A 21,153-nucleotide genomic window follows, 5' to 3' on the forward strand; every position below is an offset into this window, starting at 1 on the left:
TATATAATGAAATTTAGTTCTTCAGCAATGACAGCATGTATACATTTTATAATAAGTACAGTCGTTTTCTTGGCTTGAATTTGGCCAGTGTAGGAGAGCCAGAAGTGAATTGCAAGTTGAACAAACCCCAGTAAAACTTCTCAATATCACATCATCATACATTTAACATTACACAGACAACTACTGTGAAGAGTTTTTATTATGTTTATAGGGGTTTTATTAATAATGTATCATTTACATTCGTTTACCCAAAAAAGCCAGCTCCTCCCCACATCATGAGCCTGAAGAAAGGAGGAAAACTTTTAGATATTCCTAAAATTGCTGAAAATACCTTCCCCTCTGTGTCATGACTTGATGTGCTAATATGGAAGTGACCAAAGGTTTATTCTCCTGTCTTCATTTCAGCATTTGCTTTAGCCACTGTGTTACCATTACAAATCTGATTTAGAGTGCCTGCTTGCCTCCCTGCATTTATACCCGTCCCAAATCTTGCATTTTGCTCCTCCATGACATTCTCACACAGCCTCCTAGCTCCACATGCCAGCAACAGGAATGGGAGATGAACACTGAACAACAGACAACTAGAAATTATACATACATATATGTGTACATATATAGTAACTGTTTTCATATAGTTTTGGTTTCTCACACTTCTTTCAGCATTTTACCTGTTACACCTTAAAATAATTCTAATTGCCCATTCTAAACAGCCAAGCTGTTTAGAGGTCTCTACCTTTGGTCCTCCATCAAGAACAGCAAAAATTATCAGGCAGTGCTCCTTAGTCACAGCCACGCACAGTGGCCTTTCAGCACGGGTGCAGAGAAGGTACAGAAAGGCTAAATTTTGTGATACCTTCAGATTCTGCTGGTTGCAAGCACGTGAGAAAAAGTCTGGGTGATCTCAGGTTTGTCACTAGACTCAGCAGAGAGAACCATGCACTGAGGACTAGATGTTCAAATGGAATAAAGCTATAGTGTTTCACCGAAGGGCCTGAGTCAATACAGTCATCCAACTAAGTATGAAATGGGCCTTGAATTCTGCTGTTCTTCAGCTGTTTGCTTTCAACATAACAATGCTTTAAAAAAAAAAGTAATATAGCAACAACAGGAGAAACTAGGAAAACCTCTCTCCCACACCACTTCTTGCCTACTTTAGAAATGACTAAACAGATTGCCCTCAAATTTCCAATATAGTTCACTTGTGGACTGAGGCTGAGCGAGACAGAAGGCTCAACAGAAAAATGAAGTACATCCTTACTGATGTTTTTTTCTTGCCCTACTGTGACAGAAATAATAAAACTAAAAAGATGCTGTTTAGATAAAGTTTTGACATGCTGATGTTAAACCATAAACACGATGGAATGCAGTTTTAGGGCTGATGTTCATGGCCCCATTTTCAGCTGTGCTGAGCAGCTGCCACTTTCATTTTCATTTCAGCTGAAGTTGTTGGTATTGAGCATCTCTGAAATTCACACTATTAGCTATTACCCCACAGTATATTCTCCAGGTAGAGTGGCATAAATCACGTAGTGTTGTATGTCATGTTACACCTGTTCCAAGTCCTTTCCAATATCCAAGTACAGCAGAATGAGTTAAGAACACAGTGACAGTCTGAACAATCAGAAATCTATTATTTTTTTTTATTTATGTAAGATTACCTCCATGTTCTTCAATAAGCCTCCAAAGCAAAAGAAACTTTGAAAATAAAAACATTAATAATTTTTTTCCTTGTTGCTAATGAAATCAAGTAAAATTCTTTGCAGGTGTTTAGAAAGCAAGAATTCTACACTAAAGTGGGCCCCATTAAAGCTCAACAGTCTTCAAGATTTTTTGTGTCATTGGCTGTGTCGAAGTTGCAATGAAGTTGCTACTACTGAAGTGTAGCTTAAATACAGTACTGAATGTTTCTGTAGAACACCACTGGAAGGTGCATGCAGTCAATACGCAGTAAGAACATGATGCACTGTAAACTGCAGAGCTCAAGCAAGTGTGATTATACAAAACTTTTTTGTAACACCTTCATTATATGTTATTTTTTAGAGTATGTCTCAGATTCTTTTCCAATGCAGAATAAACCAGAAATCCTAATCCTCTGCTGTTTGTTTTTTCAACAGATTTAGATACCTTTCCATGGGTGGTAAAGGAAAAGGTATCACAAAATGATGGTTCAGCTTCCTCATGGCTGAAAACTAAACAATACCAAAGACATTGAAATAATTTCATGTTATGGCAAGCTCATGAGCCTTACCATATCCCAACACTTGCCCATTACCTAATGCCACACAACCTAACCACCCGAGTAAGTGGGAAATGGTGTATGGTGGTAAAGGGAGGCGCAATCTACATCAAGTAATGCAGACCTCATTAGTAGAGAACAACTAGGGAAGGGCGAAGAAGAATTTGCATCAGTGAAGTGGTGAACTAGCCACCTGATGGTAGTTGTGCTGATCCTTCATCACCAGGCAGGACAGCTCTATTGTGGGATATTGCAGTTGGGCAAAGCTAAGGAAATCAGCTCTTCACAGTTCCAATGACGATGATTTATGACACCACAGACACTTTATCTTTTTCAGTTGCTTATTCATATGAACCTAGACACACCCTTTAGCATAAAATCTCCTAAAGTCCAGAAAATGGGGTTACTGTATAACTTTTCTTTCACATCACAGCACTATGGAAGAAGACATTATGGTTTTACACACATGGGCTAACAGAGCACATTGACTTAGCTGCTGCATGAGCTTTTGCTTATGCTAAGGCCCTACCAACAGGTAAGTGCCACTGTACCTGCAAATGCAATTTGCATAATACAGTTCACAGGAAGTATCTGGAACCCCAACTTGTCTTGGAATCTGAATAGGACATCTCTATTGATTAAAGCTAGTCAAAGATACAAAGTTTTCAACACTTTGGACTTTGCTGAGTAAAGAGAGTTCTACTGCTGAGCAGGACAACTTCTCATTAACATGTTACTCCTGGCTTTAATTTTATTTTTGTATCTTCACATAGTAAGATATACTTTATAGTCCAACAATGGTGGATAAACAATTTGGAATTACTAAACATGACCTGGCAGTGTGTGCTTGCAGCCCAGTAAGCCAACTGTATGGTGGGCTGCATCAAAAGGAGGGTGACCAGCAGGTCGAGGGAGATGATTCTCCCCCTCTACTCCACTCTTGTGGGACCCCACCTGGAGTACTGAGTCCAGCTCTAGGGCCCCCAGCAAAAGAAGGACATAGACCTGCTTCAGTGGGTCCAGAAGAGGCCACGAAGATGATCAGATGGCTGGAGCATCTCTCCTATGAAGACAGGCTGAGAAAGTTGGGGTAGTTCAGCATGGAGAAGAGAAAGCTCCAAGGAGACCTTACAGCAGCAACCTACCAGGGCCTGCAAGAAATCTGGAGAAGGACTTTTTACATGAGCACATAGAGACAGAACAAGGGGGAATGGCTTTGAATTGAACTAAAAGAGGGTAGATTTAGATTAGGTGGCACAGGTTGCCCAGAGAATCAGTGGGTGCCCCACCCCTGGCAGTGTTCAAGGCCAGCCTGGATGGGGCTTTGAGCAACCTGGTCTAGTGGAAGATTAACATGTTACTCCTGGCTTTAATTTTATTTTTGTATCTTCACATAGTAAGATATACTTTATAGTCCAACAATGGTGGATAAACAATTTGGAATTACTAAACATGACCTGGCAGTGTGTGCTTGCAGCCCAGTAAGCCAACTGTATGGTGGGCTGCATCAAAAGGAGGGTGACCAGCAGGTCGAGGGAGATGATTCTCCCCCTCTACTCCACTCTTGTGGGACCCCACCTGGAGTACTGAGTCCAGCTCTAGGGCCCCCAGCAAAAGAAGGACATAGACCTGCTTCAGTGGGTCCAGAAGAGGCCACGAAGATGATCAGATGGCTGGAGCATCTCTCCTATGAAGACAGGCTGAGAAAGTTGGGGTAGTTCAGCATGGAGAAGAGAAAGCTCCAAGGAGACCTTACAGCAGCAACCTACCAGGGCCTGCAAGAAATCTGGAGAAGGACTTTTTACATGAGCACATAGAGACAGAACAAGGGGGAATGGCTTTGAATTGAACTAAAAGAGGGTAGATTTAGATTAGGTGGCACAGGTTGCCCAGAGAATCAGTGGGTGCCCCACCCCTGGCAGTGTTCAAGGCCAGCCTGGATGGGGCTTTGAGCAACCTGGTCTAGTGGAAGGTGTCCCTGCCCATGGCAGGGGGAGTGATGTTTAAAGTCCCTTCCAACCCAAACCATTCTATGACTCTATGAATTTCACATTTATTCTGAATGCTGCTTTCTTAGAGGAATGCATGGAAAGTACCAAAACAGGCTATTCTTGGACACTGAATTAAGAAGGAGAAAGAGGAGTTTGGGGAAAGAAACACCCATGCTGATTTTAATCAAATTTTGTTGACTAGGTAAAAGATATTTAAAACATCTCACTAGAGAAAGAATTAGATTGCCAAATTTCAGCTACATGAGCATTTTAACAACTTGGTTAAAACCTTCATTTATGAAGGAAATCCTGACAGACAAAGAATAAAAGGATCTAATTCAACACACATAAACAGTTCCCACTTCATTTGAAAACCAGCCTGTTATCACACAGCCTGTTACCCAAATCTCAACAAGGGCAAGTGTTTCAGAGGAAAAAAGCCAGCACAAAAGAAAAAAGAAAATTCACTTCTCAAATCTTTCATCTTCATTTGGCTTGCTTTGTTCTTTGTTAATGTCGTACTGACTAGCTTTCAATAAATCCAAAGGACTTTTGCACAATTTCAAAGACTTCAGTGGTATTCAAAGGACTTTTGCCATCTTATTAACTTGTTGGAGAAAGACTGGCTATGACTTTGCCTCGATAAACCCCATTCAACCCTGCCACAGCATCAGCACAGAGTTCCTGATAATCATCATCTGAGGAAAGTTTAAAAATCTTGAAAGGCCTTTTCTTTCAGGATTGTGTTTTGCTGCTTTGCTTACAAGCTGTGTCTTAGCACATCAGACGAGCTTCCAGGGAGCAACAGGAGAGCTGAATCTTTTTGTCTGCTTCAGCCTTGCCATGCAGCTCAAGCAGTGTGAGGTGGCCAGAGAAAGACATGGGAGAACTATCTGCTAGTCAAAAATAGGAATGAGAATCAGCTCCAACATCTTCCTGTCCCAATCATTCACCCTTGTCATAAGAAGAAAGGATAGGTCATTTTGATGGCATTTTATAATACATATATAGATATATATATGCTTTTTATGTGTATATATGCTTTGGTATGCCTAAATCGCTACTGATTTAAAGGCCTCATAGCACCAGATTAAGCTGGAGCTGCTGCAACGTGTAGCTCTATGTTACTTAGGCCAGGAGAGGGTGGCGATTGGGAAATCTCTTTGGTTCTGCTATGACCCAGGGCAGACAACCTGACCACCCACTGACACCTGGTGTTCAGTCCCACACAGCCATATCCCATTCTGCAGAAGAAATCAAAAGAAAGAAGAATGTCTTGAGGCATCTTTTAATCTAACCTGAATGCTGGGCCATAACCTCAGTATAAGCTTCAGTGGCTCCATGCCGGGATGTGCTGTATGAAAAAGCATTGTCATCTCTTTAAGGGTTTTATTCTAAATATCAGTATCTCAGTGGTTCTCCCAGAAATAACAAGGTTTGAACGATTTAGACCTTACTGAAATTTCTACCGTTAAAAAAAAACAAACCACCACACACACAAAAAATACCCCAATAATGAAAAACAAACGAGGGAAGCCTTCTAAACCTCACTCAAACATCAAAAATAAAGAGGCACAAATATGAATGAATGAAAGCTTCTCAAGTAATCTTGTATAACAAACTAAAAAAATGCAGTAAAGAACAGACTGCATGTTCTACATTTGCTGTTTTGGGGCACATCAAATGCAGCAACAGCAGATGATGCCTTGTTAATAACAGAAGCAATCCTTATAACGACTAAATGACAATAAATGTTGCATTAATGGCTTCACACTTCCCTCCCTCCTAAAGCTTGTATGCATACAAACATGGCTCAAACGCAGCCAACTTCAGACAGGACTGAAAAAGCCTAGCTGAACAGAGTCTCTCAGATCACTACTGCAAAACTAATTAGCTGAGGAAAATAATCCTTCCTCCAAGATTTCCGAAGAACCTGCACACCAACAGGTGCAAATGTTGTTCCCAACTTTCATCAAAGTCAAGACAAGTCAAGTCAAGAAATCTAGCTTCATTCTCCAGATTCTTAAAGATCTAGCTCAGGGTTTAGCTAAATGGACAGCTTCTAACTTTGTCACTGCAAAAAGCCACATCCAAGTCTCTAAACAGGTCAGACAGGCTCTGTAAATCAGTAATCCATCCTTCTCCTCTAGTCTCTGGATCTCTTTTACTTCATGCATAGCTGTAAATTATCCTTCACCTCTTATAGAGCTTTAAAACAAAACCACACTCTTCCTATGAGACAGGGAAAAGTGGAAATAAGGCTTACGGTGCCAAGTTCACCCTGTCACCTTGGCAAGGCCTTTTTCTTACAAGAACCTTTAATCACTGAGCCAAACAGATAGAAACTAATCAGAATGCTGTATTAACATCTAATGAAGAGACTGTGGGGGAAAAAAAAAGACTCAAATGGAAGATTCAGAAGCAATCTCCAGGTGACGGGGTCTCGGAGCACCAAGAAATTAAATGTTATCAGATGTGTGAAGGCCTTGGTGGATGCTGCCATCTCCTGGTACCTTCTCCAGTTTACAAACTGCTATCCCTGCACAAAAAGTTTAACATCCCAGTTAAACAAGGCCATTTTTATCTAGTTATTTGCCGTACTGTTTCTAATGGCAGAAGGAACCACAGAGCATTTAACAGTATGCTCTCCTCCTCTGCATGATCACTGGATGAATAATTTTTTCTGTAAAGGCTTGCTTCCATGTCACCCCAAAAAGTAACAACCTCTAAAAATAACACTGGCAAACAGTGGCCTCTTTTTGCTTCCTGAACACAAAAAATCTCTGTCGGTAGACCAATTTCTGAAAACCGGATATCAAAAAGCTTGAATTATGGTCTTTAAATATTGAATCTCAGTTGCCTTAATAAAACACCTTATTCAGTATTCCATTTTCCGTGGCAGTTTAGGAAGGTGAAAGAAAAGTAAGCCTATAAAACTAAAAAAAAAGTTTCTCCAGGGCCCCAATGGTTACACGTGGTTTATAGCCTCAAGTTTAAGAACTTATTTCCCTCTTACATTTATTTTTAATCCTACCTAATGCTGAAGATACTATTACTCACACAAATAAGTAATCTTTCTTAAAATCTTGAGAAATGCATTATTTTCTATTCTTGCAGCTAGAAGTTCCATTTCTTTACTATGTCCTATTCAGAAGGCAGGAGAGGATTATATTCTGTCAATATTAACTTAAACATGCACTCAACTATCTTCACTATGACCCAAATCATATGATTATTACAAGAGGATTAAATTTATTATGAAGAGTATAGCTCTGTTCACCCGGATAAACACATGTTATAATGATATCTATCATATGGTAGGCTAATATTTTTAATACTGAGACACAACAGAAATCCATTTAAAAGAACATAAACTGACATTAACAGCAGTTCTCAATTTAAAGTGATGTACATAAGATTCTCTGAAAAGAAACTTGGGCAATTTTGACAGAAAAGTAGAGTGAGATAATATGGGAAGAAATTATTAAAGAAAAACTAGAGAAATACGAGTAATTTTTATTGCCCATTGATTCAAGAGTTCTCAGCAGGTGGTTTACAGTACCACAAGGTGAAATCCAGCTGACAGTCCAACAAGGTAAGGCCCTTTGATGCTGACTTCAGCAGCTCCTGTTAACCCATCCCAACCACTTGCGACCCTGGTGCTTTGCCTAGTTTGAAGTAACCCTGTTTAAAGCACAGACTATTCCCTCTTCCCTGCACCCTGCTGTCCATACCTACACCATCTCAGGTACGGTCCTTTGTTTCACAGGAGCACAGTCAAATACTTGTGGAAACACATTTCTCCAAATCTACATTGCCACTGAAGTGCTTTTATCATTGACCTACAGCCTTGGTGGGTCGGACTGGGCTTCCTGACCAGTTTAGAATATCAATATAATTGTCATTTTATCTCACGTGCACATAACCCTGTGCTGCTCAGGCCAACTGGCTTCAATCATTCCTACCTTCAAAAGAACACCCACTGAGCATCTAATAATAAAGTAATCCCAAAGCTGGAAGTATGTTCCATGTGGGATTTTAATGGAAGAGTTTAGAACAAAACTTTGATCAGAATTGATCCATTTATAGCTTAGAGCCTGCACTTTCACTCTTGCAGAAAGAAGAAAGTAAACCCCAGAAGAAAACCATTTTTCCAGTGGGACATGCATTCGGGATGCACATCAGGTTGTTACTTCTGTCCAAAACAGCTCACTAGTGGAGAGCTTTATGTCTACGACTTATCCATCATCAGAATATGTGCTAAAGAGTTTGCCACTCCAATCATCCTGTACAAGCCATTTCTGAAGTATATTCATATGCAGAAGTTAAAAGTGGCTGTTGTGGAAACTTCAGTCCTGCAATGGTCAAAGAAGTCCGGGGGGTGGCTGCACAAGTGAAAACTGTTAGAGGAAGTCCAAACCCATTAGGTCAATATTTAAGACACTCTTGGTCCCTGAACACATAAATGCTTATGCTCCATTGACTTCAAAGACAAAGCTACTCCTGAGAGCTTTACTCAATAAGGGCTTTCATATGAGCAACAATTTGGTGTGGAAGCAAGAAAAAGTATGTTTGCTTCTGTCATTACCTATGAGCTCATTGCTTCAACCTATTGTCTTGGCCAGCGTGCTCTCATTCTTCCCTTTCATCTAGAAGAACTTCAGAGCACAGATTACCTTTTTGAGCAACATCAGTACTATATGCACTTCCTTGGAAGACACAATAATAATTTAAAACCTTGTTTAAGGCCACAATTTTATAGTATCACAGAACATAAACATTAAGACTGCATCTTACCTGCATTATTTTAATTCACTTAGTATAGCAGAGTTAACTCAGTGTTAAAGACAATTACCTCACCAGATGTACTGTCCTATCTTGGCCAAGGTATCTAGTAATTCTAGTTTAGTCTATTCAACCAAACAAGACAGAATTATCCTTACAAATTCTGGACTATGATTACGTACATGTTCACAATATTTCACAAGCAACATAATGTGGTTTATATATTGGCTACTGCAATATCTGAAACTAGCATGTGATTTGATATTTGCATATATATTTTGTGGTTTTTCAGCAATATCCATCTCACCTGAGAAATATAATATGAAATGACAGACTTATCCTGCATTTCTTGTATGCATGGGCACACATATTTCTGTTTAGCATCCTCACACAGCCAAGTGTTAATAGTTTCAGTACAGATTATTCAGTTTAAAAATCACAGAATTGGAGCTGCTATGCACATGGAGAACAATATTAAAGGTACACATTTTGGTTCAGCACAGTTGATAAGCTGATATGCAGTTCAAAGAGACTTTTATCCTGGCGATTAGAATATTGAAAAGGTTAGTGTGTTCATGAGAAAGGCACAGCTGTGTGGTCCCAACCTGCAGCATTTGAAAGGCTGTTCCAACAAATTGCAGGTCACTCCCCCACACGGATAGTTTTGGGTGCGTTCTACATGTGGCATATGCACTGAAAAGACTTTAAAAAAAATAAATCTGGGAAAGTCTTTGTTACTTTGAAGCATTCAATTTTCACCTAACCTTACAGCCTCTCTTTATAAATATAAAGCTTCAAAATAACTTGGGTCATTTTGCTGTAACCAGGGCTAAAAAAATAGAATCTTCTACAGAACTTTTTCTAAAAGACTGCTGACTCTGTGAAGATGAGAATAAAACTCAGCAGCCTGGATCTTAGCTGGTGGCTTAGTGTAGTGTCAAAACCTCCTGCTAAGGATCTCGCTCGGCTCTTTCGGGTGAAATCAAGCCCTTCTGACACTAACAGCAGAACTCCCACTGTCTCCAAAGAGGAGAATTTTTCTTTCCAATTTTACAGCTGAGCATTTGGTTCCACTTTCTATTATTTCAATGTTTTAGGAATTCCTGAGCCAGTGGCTTCAGGTTTCCAAATGCTGGTCATGTAGGAGACATTACCACCTATGCAGATTTCTGATGTCCCAAGTCTTACCACCAGACATGAAACCCTTACTTCAGCATATCCCTCCTGTGCCCTAAGTAACTGTGTAAAAGCATACACATATCTGATATGTCAGACTATATCCTCAGGATGTGCATAGCAGCAGGGAAATGACAATGCAGCAGTGCAATTAGCAAATGTCTTCCACTGGGTCTCCTTTAGAGGTGAGTCTTTCAGGGTAGCTGACTTTCAGCCTGTAGTCTAGTAGTAGGGTCTAGGTTGCTTTATGGTATTATTTAGGTCTTAAAGAACTTCAAAGCATATTAATGAAAATTAGCCTAAGTAAAGTCAAGAGGAAATAGGATTAAACGAAATGTCACTACTTGAGACTGTGTCAGAATTCAGAGGTATTGAAGGACTCTTAGTCATTGGACAACTGGTTGTGATACTTAGGAATATGGAATTCAGGTCTTTCACATCCTGGCTTCATTCTTTTAAGTTTATAAGAACTAGATTTACAAGTACTCACCTATATGTTTCGTTTACTGAACAACTGTTTTGTCTCACTGTTGCTTTTTCTTTCTTTGTTGTTTTTTTTTAAACTTACTGTAGTGCTGAAACACCTTTGAGTTTATTTGTTTTAAATTCCTGAATTTTTTGGGGCAAGTGTCCTGAATTTTCTGACCTTAACAAGCTGCAGCAGCATCCCTTCACAATATGGCTTCATAATGACCCACTGAGTCACAAATCAGACTGACCAGTTACATCTGGCACAGGAAGCCTCAGAGGAAAGAGAAGGCACAGCACTGGTACAAGTTTAAATGGGAGGAGCAAAAGGAGACACCCAGGTGAAGGAGACTCCTGCTTATTGTCTGAGACTTGACCCATGCCAGAATCCACTGTGGAAGACTCCATGGTACACATCAAGTCAATTTACGCAAGGATGAAGCAAGGAAAACATGGCCATCAACAGTTATCAATCCTGATCTACAATAGCTCAAATTGTGACAGAAATTATACCATTAACCAACGACAGAATGCTTAAAAGATTTGTGAATTTTGTTTATATGTTTGTACTTACTATTCAACCCTAGATATCTTTATTATGGAAGGTTAAACAAAGATAGGTCATGGTAAAGTGTGATGCTGCTGATAACCCATACCATGAATAATCTTCCTGTGCTGCAAGAGTGCAGATAAGTGTTCAGTAAGCTTTGCCCAACTGATTTAAAGTTATCTCACACACATTAGGTGTCTGCCTGCCTGTTCATAAATCTTTGACATGTATGTCTGGCTGGTGTGTTGTGCCTGATACAAACTGTGTAAAATACAGTTCGCAGGTTTTTATGACAGTGGCACCTTTAATATCTCCACCAGCAGGTATTTTAGATACAGCAGCTAATTCTGCTCTCTCCAGTCACCTCTCTTCCACCCAAATGCTCTTCCAGCTCTCACTCTACTGTGCCAACTGCACTCTCCATATTGCGAGTCTTCTCGATGGGGATTTCCTTTTCAGAGGCAGAAAAGACCTAAGCTCAGGTTTGACATTCAGTGTAGTGTGACACCTCTTCACCTAAAGATTTTTATCCTGAAAACCCCTGAGCAGACGAGGTATGGCAGGAGAAGGAAGCCCATCAGTCAGAGTGCTTGATGTCTTCCCTGACTCTCCATCAGTCCAGCTAGTTTGAATAAAATCTCTCTACTAGGATCTCTCACTGTAAGCAGAGAGGAAAATGGAAATGTCTCTTTTACATGGGAGTACTGGTTGACTCTTGACACCAGTATACAAGTTTGTCCTTTCTCAAGTTTCTACAGAGCACAGAGATGCCTTGGACCACATGCTGGCTGGCACAGACCAATACACTGAAATCAGCACCACAGAAACTTCATTTTTCTAAGAGAAATCTAGAGCCTGTAGGAAAAAAGGGAATGACAGCTCCCAACTTAGAGCAGTTTAGCGTTATCTGTTCTAGTGCTTGCACACAGACTGCTCTGATCAAGCTCAACGATTATCTTACATTCAGTTCCACTCTCAAAGCTTTACTCTGTATATGACTGCCTGAACCAGCAGAGAAGAACACTTGACTGATCACAACACTACTCCAAAAATCAAAGGCAAACAAGTGCAGAGAGATAAATGAATACAAAGATTTTGGTGTAAATATGGAGGATGTGGATATTTAACAGTGGTGTTAGCCCTGGCTGCCATGACAACAGCAGATACAAGATTCAACAACACAGTTGAATATAAGGTTAGATGCTGTCTTAAACTCACCTACTTGTGTCCTGTAGCTCAGAAAATTTTCCTTGCAACAGCAATACAGCACGACATAGCAATGCACATCCAATTCTCCCCATTTAGACCCCATGTGAGATCTTTTTGGAGACCTACATTGTGAAACTACCTACTATGGAAGTTCTGAATTAGCAGGATATATACAGTACTTGGTTAGGCAGTACACAACCACTTGTTTAATTGACATTCTTACCTCTGCAGCTAAGTAGTTTCCAGTTGCCAAATGCTTAAATCTAAATAAGCTATTCCACTGTCCTGCCCCTCCCCGGCAAGGGTCATGATGGACAACCTAAAAGAAGTAGTACAGATTTTAATTATGTCTCTCAAGATTATACTTAGATCACTTACATTTCTTACAGCTCATTTCAAATAAAAACATGTAAACCACATAATTACAGTCTACCATAGAAAGGAATTCCGTGCTCACACTAAGCCCACCACAGATAAACAGCTCCTTACATCTATTTTTGCTAGGTGCCAGGAAATACAGCTCCTATTACTTTCCATGGTTTCATTAATTTACTTCCTACAAACATAACGAGTCAAATTTTGCTTTAAAGTGACATAGTAACATAGAGCACAAGAAAGTAAGTGTAGCTGCTCTACACTTACAAAGGCAAAACCCAAACTGTCTTACATTGTTCCACCACTTACACCAGCTCCATTTTTGACAACACTAGGGGCTTCTGATAAATCTCTATTCAAGAGATAAAACATACCCATATAATTTGAAATATGCTGGTTATTTCTTTTTGCCCTTGACTGAGCTGTAGGTCACTTGCTACTTTCAAACATCACAGTGTCTGTCTCTCTTATGGGGTGATCTCAAATAACTTTAAGTGCAATATACTCTATTCCATTCAGTACTTTCTCAGATAAAAATCAGCCATTGACCTGAGTGAGGAGCTCTGTTTTAAATGCACAAAGTTTGTTCAGCACCTAAGAACTTTTGGGTATAGGAGTTACATTATTGTAATAGCAAAGGTTTGAGACATACCAGTTTCCAAAGGTCTCCAGTTAAACAAAAATACATTTGCTAGTCACCCCCATTCAGCAACAACACCTTTATTCAGCCTAACTTTAACAGATGTTGATGTGCAGTGTTGCAGAAGAATGGACTCGATCACATTTGTGAGATTTCTTCTCAGTCATGGATTTCAATTTTCTATTTTGTACATGAAGTCAAATATAAACACTCAGAACCCAGGATATACGAATGTCATTTGATTGACTTTGATAAAATCGCACCGTTTATGTCAAGACTGAATTTGACTCTGTCATTTTAGTGCAGGTAAATATAGCAAGAAAGCATCCTCTCTCCACGCATGCACAACAGTAAAGCATCTCTTCAGTGATCAGCCTACACAAACCGCTTCATAAAATAATAATAGTTATGGGGAGGCGTATGACGATATCAAGAGGCTATGAATGATTCATATTGTGGTAAAGTATTTTTACTGAACCCTGGCCTTCAGGTCCTAAAATATTTATAAAGAAAAAAAATACCTCTATTTCCCACAGTGCTTTAGAACTTGTTGCAGAAGTGGCTGACTGACGTAATGTAGTACGAAGGAAAATATGCTGTTTCTTCTCATATTCGTCACAGGTCAGAAACTTCTCTTGCTCTGCATGAAAAAGCCTAACAACATCTCCCTAAAGTAATATGAAAAAGAAGCATTATTAAGTGGTAGGCAAAGCTGCTAGACTTATTCTCTATAACTGTACCAGCTCCAGTGACATCAACATAGTTCATGTGAAGATAACATTTATTAGTTTCCTACTGCTGGAGCAGGTACCAAGTGCAGGTCACACTATCTTGGCACTGAGTCTGGAAATCAAATGAGGTAATTCAGTCCTGTAAGGAGACCCATGCACTTTTGTGAAAACAGAATTTGTTTCAGAGCACTGCACTGAATAGTGAGTAACAATTAACCTAAAGGTGATTTTTAGTTCTAGCTAACATTAGAAATTTTTTAAAAAAAGTAATCTCTCTTAGTATTTAGGGAAAGTAAACAGATTTTTCTAACAGCATACCTCATCTCTTCTACTCTGCAACCAAAAGTGATGCCCCCTATTTCTTCTGCTGGTATCATTTTTTCCGCCTGCTGCCTCTCCCCAGTTCTTTAAATACTATCCCCAAACAGTATTTCTTTCAAATTCTTCCTCAAAAACTGATGATACCTTGATACCTACTGAAAAATAGCCAGTTGATAATGCCAAGTGAGGAGCAATTAACTTCATTTCCTTAAAATGAAAAAGTAAATCTCTGGGAGTGATCTGGAGGTAGGAAGCTGTGCAATCCCTCAGCATTTAAAGCTACATTGTCTTATTACAGCTCTTGTCATTTTTCACTCCCTTCTGTAAGCATCTTATACCTGCTTTTAGCATCTTGGCATAAACTGAAGTGCCACAGCTATTCTGAACAGAGCCCTCATCATTCTGGGCTTGAACTCCATCTTTCCTCGTGGATCCTGAGTTGTCTTTGGGAGAGGAAAGGGGCAGAAAGCTAGCGCAATCCAGACAATTTCACTTAGTAAGTCAATAACACAAAGGAAAAACTTTCTGGCTGTTGAAGGACAGTAGTGAGGGATCCTCAAGAGCTCCATAAAGTCCTCATTTCTTCTTTTATTTACCATGTATTATTTCTCTACAGTTACATAAGGCATTTTTCAGATTCAAAAACCAATTTTAAAAAATCATACTTACTCCTTTCAGTACATCGTCCCGGTAACTGCTGAATTTCATAAACAAAGTTATTTTCCAGCTTGTGTTACAGTTGACAGCATTCACCTTTGGGGCAAAAAAAAACCAAACAACAAAACACAAAAGCAAACCATCACAATTATAATCTTAAGGGGTGTTCTTTTCTTTTTCAGACATCCTACTCTTCAATAAGACCACACACATCTATCATGGCAGGGGACATGGCTTAGCTACGTATTTGTACAGTTTCTAACATGGATCCTGAAGCTCTCAAGTGTTAATAATAATGATGTTGATAATGGAGAAGCTTCAGTGGGAAAAATGCTATTCTGTCTGTTGACATGCTACCAAAGACAACCTACAGAGCTGTTGGACATCAGTGAGAGTTCCAGATACTCAAACAAAACTCACAAAGCTTTCAGAGCCAGGAAGAACTGTACCAAGATTAAGCATATTTTGTGTTGGGTTTTTGAGGCCAAGCTGGAACCAGTGTTTTATACTGGCATCTAGCCCATGGTGGGTTCATGGTAGGTTCTGGTTATCAGTAAAGAACAATATATAATACATCTTCGATCAGCAATTCCCCTCCTCCCTCTACTGGTCTCACCTCTTTGCACCCAGGGTTATCTAGAAGCTCAATGTTGCTGGCATGTAGAGGCTGCCCTGCATTGACTGGCATGAGGACAACTTTATCTCCCACAACAACCTGGAAGTCAGAAAGAAAATGCAATTTGGACCTATATAATTATCCAATAAAATGAAGTAATGTTACATTCTTAGAAAATGACTCAAATATGTGCTCTAGGAATAGCACTCAGTGAGTTTACTTGCAGACAATTCACACACCAGCTCTGTTCACCCATGTCTCTGTAATTGCTTGGATTCAAGATTTCACACTAATGAATACTCACATTCTCAGTAAGCATGTCACCCAGTTCAGCAGAAACTTGAGATCATGAAATAGATGTGAACCTACGAATTGCAAGAGCAATTCAGTTCATCTATAAAGTTACATTAACTACTCTTTAACCCATACTGGCAGCCAAAAGGCTGAGAAAGCTTAGAAAATAATCTGCAGTCAGACTGCAAGACTCTCTTCCATCCCTTGCTGTCAGCCAACATTCTCCCATCAATGTCTCTTTCATTTCACAAAGGCCTTAAAACTTCGCCTGTGACAAGACTTCTTTAGCTCAGTGACTCCCCAGCTCTGTGGACCATCTTCTGTCAAATGTCATGACAGCTCAGAACTTGTGCAGTTTAGACTGTATGACTGCAATCTGTAATGGAACATAAGTCACTGGAAATTCAGAGAGGTAAACATACTCCCATCCCCTTTTCTGCTACTCCCAAAATGGTGTTTGGAGCTCAGCACAGGCAGCAGGTACATCAGCTGAGAGACCTACCTTCTCTCTACAAGAAGAATTCCTAGCTGACTCCCTGCAAGCAAACACCTATGCCCTTGCAATCCTTTACCTATATAGACAAGGACAAAACAACATATGAATATGCCTTTGACCTAATGGGACATGGATATAGAGAATTCAATTTATACCTGAGAGGGGGAAAAAATTAATAATTTAATAATAAAAAAATAAATAAATAAATCCACACAAATTGGTTGGCGTGGGGTCCTGATTTACTTATGGTTGTTCACATCAGTTTTAAGTGCACACACATATGAAGACAAGTGGCTACATGTGATTTTTACTCTATGAAATGCTGTGCAAGCCATGCTTTCTTTTGGAACACAAATAAACAAAAAGGCTTTCTGCATTGAACAGCACACTTCTTATTAACAAGCAGAGCCCAATTCAGCCTCATATAACTTCAATGCAGGTGAACTCAGCCCACATTGCTGAAGTGAAAAGAAGGTTGCCTGTTCTTTACCAACACAGCTAAAATAAACAGTAGCATAGGACAGTGTCATCATGCTCAGACCACACATAGAAATCCTAATTGATCCAAGAAATGAGAAGAAGTTCCCCAGTGGAACCAAAATAATGACAAGATGTCTTTAAGGTACACTACTTAGGCAATACATTTCTGCATGCCATGCTTCACACAGACATTACTTACAGCTCATTTTAAGTAGTTACGATCAGACAATTCATTAATCAAAAAACCATCAGGCTTGCATCCTGCAAGGTGGAATCAGGTCTTCAAAATTATTGCAAGTACACCAGGATTGTAACAATGTGATTAGTGAGAGAGCACAGCATTGAGCATCTTATTTAGAAAAAAAAAGAGGGCAGAAGAAAGGTATCTTTGAATACAAGCTAGTAACTACCATGGAAGTAACTAGACGAAAGGAGATATCCACAGCTACACAGCTACTCTGCTCTAAGTACACAACTGAGGAAGAACTGTTACGTGGGGTCATGGTTTCTGTCTCAGTCTTCTACCCCGCTCCAAGTCCACTGCAGTAACCTGCCCTCAGTGCTGGCCAGCTCTGCCAGCTGCCACAGAAGCCATGAGATATCCTATATTCTTTTCCTTTGTTCTTTTTCTTCTTGCTTCAAACCTCCACAAGTGGTTGGGAAGGAAGGGACAGAGGCAGTTTCACAGTGCTGGTTTCCAAATACCCTCCTCCACCAGTGATGCAGAAAATGAAATCAAATGAAGAGGAAAAGGAACTCTGTTCTCTTATACATGGCTGCCTTGGGTAAGATGCAGGTCTGCTCTTTTGAGTTCCTTTGACACACTTCAAAGACCAGAAGGATTAACAGAACTTTCCCACAGGTGGCTGAGCATTCTCCAATCAAGACCACCTCCCCCAGTATTCTTCAAGATCACACTTTCAAACCCTTAAAATGGCAGACAACTGAAAATGCAATCCACACAGAGCTAATCCTGCTATCAGTGCCCATTTTTCTATTCACTCAAACTGGAATCAACTCTAGCCTTTGTCTGTGACATCTTCCATCGAGGGAGAGCTCTTATATGATTAAAGAAAGTCTGCATAAAATATTGCAGTTATGCCAAGTGCTGCAAATTTTCAGCTGTATTTTTTCATTACTTTCGTTGACTTGCTTAACTTACCAGTTGCTAACCAAGCTAAGGTAACCCTCCTTCAGAGAAATAACTTCTAAAATAGTTCACAAGTCTAAACAACCATGATGACATACCAGAAAACTCATACACATGACTTCCTACATCACAGCTTCTCCCAGACCAAACCACCTTCTTTTCTTTAAGGATATATGCCATATTTGGGTCTACTTTGCCTGGGTCATCTGACACAGTAGCAGCCACCCAAGCATTAATGCGATGCTCACTTCTACTGTTCTAAAGACTTTCTAAAACGTATTTTCTTAGGGAATTTCCTCGTAATAGCATAGAAAATGAAAAACACACCACCAAAATAAAAACAACCTCAAAATTTCCAAACAGAATAAAGGCCTGATACACCAAGCTAACTCCACACACTGAGAGGTCAGAAGAAAAATGTACCAAAAAATGTAAGTCCTTCAAAAGCTAACTTAGTGAGTGGGTAAAGTAGCCTCAGCTTATGCAGTTTTAGGTATTTTGTAGATGAGTCCCCCAAAGGTAGTCTTTTAAGGGGCACACATCTGGCAGTAACTGAGAGAGAAGGAGTGGGTACAAGGCTGGAGCCTCTCTCTGTCTGAGGGGCAAATGAAGGATTTCCCCATCATTTGCTATCCCTGTCTTCCTTACAACAGCTGCTCAGTTTCTGTGAATGTTATGAGCAAGCTACCAGAGGCCTGATGTTTAGCACTGAAGGTTTGCAAAGAAAATTATCACATCTGCTTAGGCCTAGTAGTAAAGAGGAAAATTGGGGGTCCCAAGACTTCCCTCTATAAAATACAATGGTAAGCTTCCAGCCCTGAAAGGCAACACCTGGTGACAGAAAACAAGCAGCAGGCAGGTTCCAAAGAAGGCTATTAAGTTAGGAGTAAATCTAAGTTTCCTACATAGCCCTTGTAGCTCAGAGCCTGTCAAATACAGCCCCACAGGGAACAAACCAGAAGGGAGGTCTGCAGAGTGGGATGTTTCAGCAATCACTGCAATGATCTGCAAGCTTTTCAGACTAGCCAAACCGCTTCCAAATTCTTATGTGCCCACAACGGTGAAAAACTGAACCAAAAACTCTATCGTTTTTGGCATTTGAGGATGCCTTATAAGGTTTAAGGTCATTCCACTGCTCTCAGCTGTAAGGGCTCATGATGGCTTTGAAGATCATAGTCTGGGAAGCCAGGTCCTCATTCTGGAGAGCATGACATGCACTTATTTCCCAGGCATGAGAAACTAAGTAGATTATGAACTGATGTTATTCTAAGAAATTAAGCCAAAACCTTAAAGCAGTAAGCCACCTTTCTTTTCTGTCCAAAGAGGGAAAGGAGTACCAGATTAATGTTTGATCCACGACACTTACTTCCACCAGCTGAAAAGCCATGCAGAGGTGCCCCAGAGAGCTACTCATGTTTGCTGCTTTTCTTTGCAACAGGCTTAGGGGAAAGTAGAACTTTTCACATACCCTTCTGACCACTGAGTAGAGCAGGGAAAGACTATGACTTTAGGGACTTCTGACCAGGAGCTGGAAGTGCAGTTCTTCCCCTCCCTACAACAGATTGCCAAAAGGAGCTGCAAGCAACCACACTCTTCCTGGACAGTATCCCAAGACCTGGATAGCCACAAAGTTAATGGAGAAAAAAACAGAAGAAAACAGGCCTTCCTCTCTGCAATCCTGAGAGGGCTACTTCACCAATTACTTCAGAGGAGAGAGTCGCCTAACATTCCCAGCCAGGTCTACAATATAAAATCACACAAGTTCATCATGTGGCCTTCCCAGTGGCAAATCCAAATTTTCTACAGCAGGCGTTTAACCAAGCTACAGTCAACTGAATGAAGAACCAAGTTTTGATCTCGTGGTGCAACTCACAGATCTGCAAAGAGCTCTTCTATATAGTCTTCCTCTTACCAATACAGAAGTCTCCTACTGAAGCCCACCCAGAAAAGACCCACCAGACGATCCAACCTAATTCCAGTCATAGATGCCACTCTCATGTTGAGGGGGGAGAGATTTAAAGAAACCTGGTGTATTTCCTGGAAGCATTCTCTGCTGACCTCTTAAAAACATGTTGCCCAGAACATTAAAAGAATATATATATTTTTTAAAATAATTTACTCTAGTGTAAACTATGACTTACTATCAGCTTTGTAAATCTACACTCAGTAGGCGGACTGTGCCCCAACACAGGTCAGCAGAAGCTCAGATGTGCGTGGCAACATTTCAGGCTTCAGACCATGTAATTCAGTAACAAGTTCTAGTTATACTTAAAGGCTAATTGTCCCAAGCACTGTTTAAAGTATTTCTTTTCTGAACTTAATCCATTATGATTTTTGCCAATAGCAAAGAAATCATATGTCTTCTGGAAACTTTCTGCCTTCTCCCTCTTATACATTTAGTATTTCCACTCACATTGTCACCTTCACTCCTCAGTTTCCAGAAGGGCTGGATGTAAAACCAGGATCCCTCATTCCCTGCAGTATCCAGAGACACCCGCATAGCATTCTTCTCTAGCAGAGCCGGCAATCTCTTATTGACTGTGAGGTACTTGTTACTTTTTATGTGCAGTAGCTGTGAACAAATGATAATTAAAAAATCAGTACAAGTGTTGCTTATTCTCTCTTCAAAGGGAGAGCTTTGCTCACTGTTGCTTATTCTTCCTCTAGCCAAAAGAGGAGGCACAGGTTTTCACACTGTAATGATTTTTCATAACATACATGAAGGCAAAATGAAACTTGAAGAGAATTATCAAAGTACACTGTGGTTTAGAAAAACAGATGCTGTATCTCAGATTGAGAGAAATGTGTCAGCGATCAATTTTACAGCATATAGTACGCAGGTAGGGCAAGGGTCCATAAACAGTGTTACCTTCAGGTATTTCATCTATTACAGGAAAGTTATACTATACTTACGAGCATAACTTCTGTCTCATTTATATGTCATGAAGTACAAATGACTTCAGTGATTTAAAAGCAGC

The 21,153-nt window shown here is 40.0% G+C and overlaps 1 protein-coding gene across 1 annotated transcript in view; it reads right to left on the reverse strand.

Moving 5' to 3' along the window:
* LOC104401715 (inositol 1,4,5-trisphosphate receptor type 2) overlaps nucleotides 1-21,153 on the reverse strand; it is a gene marked incomplete at its 3' end in the record, with an annotated part of 114,899 nt that overhangs the window by 76,590 nt on the left and 17,156 nt on the right. The window contains exons 5-9 of the mRNA XM_010009388.1: nucleotides 20,589-20,747; nucleotides 15,756-15,854; nucleotides 15,152-15,235; nucleotides 13,952-14,098; nucleotides 12,639-12,734 (exon numbers count right to left, since the gene is read on the reverse strand). Coding sequence (XP_010007690.1) covers nucleotides 12,639-12,734; nucleotides 13,952-14,098; nucleotides 15,152-15,235; nucleotides 15,756-15,854; nucleotides 20,589-20,747 — 585 coding nt within the window. The remainder of the gene's footprint in view (nucleotides 1-12,638; nucleotides 12,735-13,951; nucleotides 14,099-15,151; nucleotides 15,236-15,755; nucleotides 15,855-20,588; nucleotides 20,748-21,153) is intronic.

This window comes from Nestor notabilis, unplaced genomic scaffold (genome assembly GCF_000696875.1).
Source record: "Nestor notabilis isolate BGI_N333 unplaced genomic scaffold, ASM69687v1 scaffold4432, whole genome shotgun sequence".
Classification (NCBI taxonomy): domain Eukaryota; kingdom Metazoa; phylum Chordata; class Aves; order Psittaciformes; family Psittacidae; genus Nestor; species Nestor notabilis.